The sequence below is a fragment of the Brassica napus genome, chromosome C8 (assembly GCF_020379485.1).
Source record: "Brassica napus cultivar Da-Ae chromosome C8, Da-Ae, whole genome shotgun sequence".
In the NCBI taxonomy this organism is placed as follows: Eukaryota; Viridiplantae; Streptophyta; class Magnoliopsida; order Brassicales; family Brassicaceae; genus Brassica; species Brassica napus.
The window spans coordinates 24,939,851-24,947,266 of NC_063451.1; the positions used below are offsets into that span (position 1 = coordinate 24,939,851).

The 7,416-nt window shown below is 35.3% G+C and overlaps 1 protein-coding gene across 1 annotated transcript; it reads left to right on the forward strand.

The window, feature by feature from the left end:
* The first annotated feature begins 5,063 nt into the window (after positions 1 to 5,063).
* Positions 5,064 to 6,633, forward strand: LOC106375246 (phosphoenolpyruvate carboxylase kinase 1-like). Its single transcript, XM_013815109.3, has 2 exons — positions 5,064 to 5,981; positions 6,114 to 6,633. The coding sequence occupies exon 1, from the start codon at positions 5,183 to 5,185 to the stop codon at positions 5,930 to 5,932; it is 750 nt and encodes a 249-aa protein (XP_013670563.1). The 5' UTR covers positions 5,064 to 5,182; the 3' UTR covers positions 5,933 to 5,981; positions 6,114 to 6,633.
* The last annotated feature ends 783 nt before the right edge of the window (positions 6,634 to 7,416 follow it).

Sequence of the window (7,416 nt, forward strand, 5' to 3'; positions counted from 1 at the left end):
GATCTCTTATTGTGGTCGCTTGTCCAATCGCAAAGCATTTTTACATGTTAATATACTCTTATTGTGGTCGCTTGCATACATTTGTTTTGCTTCTGGCGTAGTACTAAGTTACTAATATATGTTTTTTGTGCAGTTGAATGAATCTGAGTTGCAATGTGATTGGATTTCTTTGAATGTGGAACTTGCAATTGTGATTCCCATAGTTGGATTACAGCTGTAAGTTTTATATTCTCCCACTTTGCGAATCAATAACATACTCGGTGATAATACAAACTCCTGTTGCTGTAGAAAGATCTCTCCAACTTTGAGTTCGAGATTTTCCAAGTGGCCATAGAATCTCTCGATGATAACGAGCCCCCAAGCCTCAAGTCTAAAGATGCTGTCATTTACATAGCATACAAGGACTTGGCCAAGGTTAGGACTGGTGAGCCTTATCACTGCCAAGCTGTTGTGAGATGAGTCATCGACAACGCTACGGGAACATTGAGCATCCAAGGTGATTGATGAATTGAAGATTATTACCTACTAGTATTATCTCCCGTACTATGCACGGGCCTTTATATTTTTATAAATATATATTATATGTTTATGTTGAACATATTATATATAAATTTTTAATTTATAATTAAAATAAATATTATTTTGGGGATTATTATTTTTTTTTTGAACATTTCTGAGGATTATTGTTTGCAAACTTAAAAAAAGGAAATTAAAATTTTGATGTTCATATCTTACGATAGTTGACCCAAATTTATAATTTTTCCAAACCGACACAATCATTAAATATGACAACAAAGGAATATATATTGCACATGCACAATTATGTAGATAATTGAGGTTAATTATTATGTTTTCTAGTCATTCTTTTTTTTTTACTTCGGCATTTCCGTTTGTGAACAAATCTACAAATTTGATAAACACTAAATAAGAAAAATCAAATCAGAAGTGCATGTTGAATCAAAAGTAAAGAAAAAAAAGTACACCGCTATTTATAAGATAAGAAACACACAAAAACAAAAATATGGAAGACTAACCTGAGGTTAGGTCTTAATCTAGATAATAGACATAAAGTCCTCGTTCTTCTATCACAGAGTTTTTTACTATCACCATTTTATTCTTCTTGTTTTGGTACTTCTCAAGTGTTTTAGGGATCATGTACGTATGATTTAAAGGTGAGCTCTAACTCTCCTTCCCTGAATCATCACCAAAACAAAGAAATTTGTTCAACAAATTGAGAATTAGTTTAGTCCATTATAAAAATGTTATTGACCTATCTTATTTACGTACCTTTTTCAGCACAGAGTATGATGTATGACAGTATGACCAATATCTAAAATAATGTAAGAAAAGAAATATAGTATCAATTTTTAAAAAATATAGTATCTATTGACGTTTTCTTAAACGCTAAAATGTCATAAAACTACTCATTTTTGTGTAATAGATTTGGAGATGCTTATCGTTGTTACCTTTGCTGCTGAGGAACCTTTGATTTGCCTTCTTTAATTGAAGAGTTAAGATTTGAAACATGAGTACACTCAGAGGCTATTTGCAATTTGAAATGTGTGAGAAATGATTATTAATTAAGAGTAATCATAAACCATATGTATTTTTTTTTGTTTCAGTCAAAGATCTCAATCGTAAAAAAGAAGAATATGAAGCAATGGAATAGCAGAAAGAGAGATGAAGTATTTTTTTGCCAAATAGAGAGTGATTTTATTTTTTTGTCAAATAGATCGACAATAAAACAGTTTAAATCGTGATTAGTTTTGAACATGGGATGATAATGGAGAAAATGTAGGGATTTAAGATTTAGTTATTTGGAATTTCAGAAATTTAAGGAACGGAATTAATTTGTTCTATCGATATTTTTAAAAAAAAAAATTGTAAAGCTTATGCCATGTGTTAGAATTTTATTGGTTAGGTGACTTGTGATTTAGTATATAAGAGATTTAGTAATTTAAGACATTTGAATATGTGTATCTGATGGTAGTATTTAACTATTAATTAGTGATGTTTATGTATTGTGTTTGTTTGCTTTCCTTGTTAAGAAACTGATTTTTGATCCCTCTACGCCACATCTAAACAGAAGTCTAATAATAGAATTCATCTGTACTATTTCAAGATTTTTGTTTTTACAAGTTCATTGACCTTTAGTTAAGAGCATTTCTCTTAATACATGTATAAGTGAATGTTGCCTTACAGCAAAATGTCTTTCTAGGATTGCGGATTTAGGAACTCACATCATATATATGTACAACTGAAACCACATAAGAACAACTCTGAGCAACAATAATCAACAAAACACACCATGACTATATGGTTGTTAACTGGGTAACTAAATCAAGGCAAGGAAAAATCCATAAGTATCCAAATCGTAAAATACAGAAGCAAGAGAAGAAATATGAATCAAAGGAAGGTTTAGTTGGAAACTATAACACCCGACCCCGATCGCTTAAACCTTACATCTTGCGTCCTAACTTTAATCACATCTGCACATACTAAAAAAAAAGGACAACGATGGGGAGTGAGTAATGTATTACTCAATGAGGAACCCATCAAAACATAATACATATTTTACTACTATACAACAATCATCATAACATACAAACTTAAACACTAACAAACATGCAACTTGGTTTAGTTTCTAAGTTGTAGCATACATATTCTTGCCTGCTAAGCAAGAACTTCATATAGTCACCAGCTTACATTGTTAGGTTCAGTCATCCTCGTGAGAACCTCATGAGTGGAGGCAGCCGTAGCTGACACTCCCATACCGGGCTCGTCAGCCGTTCATGGCCTGCATGTAACCCGTCGGCCCATCACAGTCCAGTTTTTGAAGGAAGACCACGGCCCATAGCTCTATTCTTCCTCTCTTACATTATACATGCTTATATCATATCGTACATTTCGTACTATATCATAATATCATCATATCATATATAGCATTTTCATTATATACCATACATGTCATTGTATTGTTTCATACCTACTTATATCATACATATTTATATCATCATATTATTTCTTATATACATGTCATAGATATAATCAATGGAACATTTCACGCAATTTATTACTATCAATCATTAAAATCATATAACCAAAGAATTCCTAACTAACAATCAGATCTAAGCCTACATATTATAAGTCATGTAATATAATAGAAAATATGAACTATGCTTCCACAAATCCCTCACCTTAGCCACTTGATGCTAAAACAATAAGATTTTCTCCTCTTCTCTCTTTGGGCAGATCTATCGTTACGTTCGTTTTCCATGTTCCTGAACTTCGGACCATCTCTCCTTCTATTTGGACATATATCCATGAGTCCATAAGGTTCCTGCCAAATCTGAGCTCAGTCCGAGCTCATTTTCCCAGCCAACAAGACAATTCATCAAACATACCACTCTGTTTTACACTGCACCAAACCGGTTCAAAAATACATTAATAATTAATAAACTGACCGTCCACTTCTCAATCTCACCGTTGAATTCTGATTATGCAGTGTCCCATACATCTATACAAAATTTCAGTCAGATCGGCATACAAATGAACCTCCCACGTGCTCTTGAAGTTGCTGTAACAGAACAGTTGAACCTCCCAGATTTGAGCTGCTGCTTCTGATGCTTGCGTAAGAAGCAAAGCTCACCACCACAAGGTCATAACTCTGATGGAAGGTACGTCAGTTTTTATGGGTACCGTGGCAAGTCCTCTTTTAAGAAACAATACGTGTACGATCTTCTTAACTCAAATATGATCAAAATCAACCAATCTCAGAACTATGTTCTTCTTCCTCTTCTCTACATCTGCTTGCTTCTCTCCTCTGCTCATTTGAAAACATACAACCATCACAACCATGTCGTGACCTAACCACCTCATGTGACTCGACTCAGCCGCCTGCCTCATAGCTCTCCATGACGGAGCACCACTTCCCTCATTCTCCTTCTCTCTGATATGATCTATGAGTTCCATCAGATCCACATCTCAGGCCATGCGTCCTTCTGCATCGAACCTAAGATTCCTCTTTTTTTTAAACAAGAATAAACTTGCTCACGTACTTTTGTGTGGTGCAAGTTTAAGGGTTTTCTTAACTGAGTTTAAAAGAGATAATTAAATTTTGGTGGATATCGTAGAAGAACCGTGGCTTAGTGGTCAAGGGATAAAAGGTTTCTACACCCAGGTCTGGGGTTGTCGATTGTAATATCTTATATATAATGTTTTTCATAATTTGTAATAGCATAATTAACTAAAAAAAAAGATTTAGGTGGAGATTCTCCTAATATATCCAACAATAACCGAATCCATAAAAATCGGGGTGTTACAGAAACTAATAGAGCAGAAAGTAGAAAATAATCATTTTGATAACTAAATGGTATTCATAGTCTTTTTAAAAATAGTTAAAATAAAAAAAAATGATTATGAATTAAACTGAAAACAAATACTAAAATATAAAAAATAATCAGAAAATAAAAATACAATATGGAATAACCAAAAAAATATTTATTAGACAAAAATTCATAATTATACAATAAACCAAAGATCTATATATAATTACTGAAAAATGTAAAACAGTATATAACTATAGAATAACAAACACACAATTATTATTATGAAAAGAGAAATATATGAATACTAGAAACACAAAATCATAAAATATTAGAAAACTTAGAGATCAGAACCAATAATTACATAACAAACTAAGAAAAATATAAAAACATTGATAGATTAAAACAATGAATAATTGAATATAGACCCCAAAAATAAATAAAATAAAAATCATAATTACTTTCCTACCCAAAGCAAATCCAATATATCCTATGGGTTTAACCACATCGTGGTGGTCTAGTGGTTTCCACTGGAGGAGGAGTTACCTTGTTGGTCCAGGCCAGAGATCGATTCTCTTCTAGTGCGAAATTATTATCTTCACATGTGACCACGCGGATATAGGTTCATGCTTACGGTTCATTTGAATACCCCGAAAAGGATCCATCCGTGGGTCGCAGATGGAAGTTAGAAAAAAAAAAATATAAAAGCATCAAATAGAATATACCATTGTAAAAAAAAAAGGAATATACCTTTTAAGAATTTGTTAGGTATATAAAGACAGAGACATCTCACTCAAGACACCTCTTTTACTAAACACAACACAACACAACAACAACAACAAAGCTCAAAACATACTATGACTTGCAGCCAAACCAACGACAACGACAACAAGTACCAGATCTGCGAAGAGATCGGTCGGGGAAACTTCGGAACCGTCACTCGCGTCTACGCGCCAGCCACCGGTGATTTCTTAGCATGCAAAACCATCGATAAAAGCTCTCTTACCGACGCGCTCGATCGCGCGTGCATCGACACCGAGCCCAAACTCATGGCTCTCTTGTCTTACCACCCGAACATCGTCCAAATCCACGACCTCGTCGACACGGACTCGACCCTCTCCATCTACATGGAGCTAGTGGACCCCTCCGTCTCCATCTACGACCGCCTCGTCTCCTCCGGGACCTTCTCCGAGTCCCAAACCGCGTCGTTCGCGAAACAGATTCTCCAGGGGCTTTCGCATTGCCACCGGTACGGCGTCGTTAACAGGGACATCAAGCCGGAGAATATTTTATTGGATCTTAGGAACGACGCGGTGAAGATCTGTGACTTCGGGTCCGGGGTTTGGTTGGGTGAGGGAGAGACCACGGAAGGTGTGGTGGGAACGCCGTATTACGTGGCGCCGGAGGTTCTGATGGGTTGTTCTTACGGAGAGAAGGTTGATCTCTGGAGCGCGGGTGTTGTTTTGTACACAATGCTCGCCGGAGCTCCGCCGTTTTACGGGGAGACGGCGGAGGAGATTTTTGAAGCCGTGCTGAGAGGGAACTTGAGGTTTCCGCCGAGTGTGTTCAGAGGTGTGTCGTCGATGGCTAAAGACTTCTTGAGGTAGATGATGTGTAAGGATACTTCTAGAAGACTCTCAGCTGAACAAGCTCTCAGTAAGTTTTAATTCTTGCCTGATCTTTGTTTTTTAACCATTCATTAGATAGATCTGTCTAAAGTTAAATCCAAAAAGTCAAATTTGTTAAAAAGTAAATAGTTTTGTAATTTTTAAAATGAATTTTTTGCAGGGCATCCCTGGATTCAACGAGCAGGGGAAGCAGAGGAAAGATTCGGCAATATAAGTGAAGAGAGGAGGATAAATTAAAGTAGTATTAATAAGTAATGAGAGTGCTTATCGCTTTTCTTGGTCTTGGTCTTTGGTCTAGGTCTAGGTCTAGGTCTGACAGTAACATGTGTGTGGGAGTGTGTCGGCATGTAAATGGGGGTTTGCTTTGTATATTATGGAAGGCTCTTCTGGAAGAACGCCTAAAAAAAGGAGCTAAATAAATAAAAAAGAGGTTGCTGACAAGTTCCAAGCTGGCTGGCTTCTTCTGAGTGATGTTTGGCAATGAGTTTTTTCTTCTTTCGTTTTGTGAAATGTTGGCTTTTGCTGTTTAAGTCCTTTAGGGTAGTGTAGTGTAGAGGATAACTATCTTTTTCCGCCTTTTACTGTTTTATTTTCTGGCTTTGAGGTGTGTAAAAGGATGAGAGAAAGCAGAGTTGTACTCTTCTTTTCCTTGCTTTATCAATAAATAAGTTATGAATGCTTTTGCTTTTCTCATTTGATCCAAAACTTGGTACATATGATAATTTATTTGATAATTATCCAGTCTTTGTTTAATTTTTTTTAGAGAAATTTTGGAGATGGGTTTAGATTACAACAACACTTAACGGAAGACATTTTGATATATTTCTTATGTTTGTTTTCTTATTGACATGGCAAATTTTCTCTAGATTGTGTAACTTGCTTTAGAGCGCCCCAAAACGTTCTTTAGTAAGACTCCACCGATTAATGCGTGCCCACTTTTCGTTATCTACCAGTTTTTTTATTAGAAAAACACAAATCTATCAACCTTTTCACTTTTTCACGTCTTTGATTGATGCACCTAAGGTGTACACGCCTGTACGGTAACCAAATAACTAGTGTCATATGACTCGTATCTAAAACTACTTTTGTCCTAACATTTGCAACGTTTAGATTAAAAAGATACGTCCAAGTGCTCCTATCATCTCTTTACCTTATTCTTTCTTGGGCTAAAATATATATTGGAATCTTAAAATTCAAAACACACAAGGTAAACATGATTTTTGATTTGTGCGAGCATATTATTAAAGCATATTCTTTCAAAGAAATAACCATAATGAAGATTCCAATCTCCATAAAATATTCCAACCTAAGTATATGCCTTGGATTATACCCATCTGCCATTTCTGTTCCTTCTTCGAAGGGGACTCTAGACATGACTTATCACTTATGAATCTTCCCGATGAGTGGAAAATACTATACAGTTTTTAATTTATTCTTATCATTAGAAGAAAACAGCGGTATTC

Excerpts from the sequence above, each read along its gene's own strand:
- LOC106375246 (XM_013815109.3), top strand. The coding sequence starts at position 5,183 with ATGACTTGCAGCCAAACCAACGACAACGACAACAAGTACCAGATCTGC.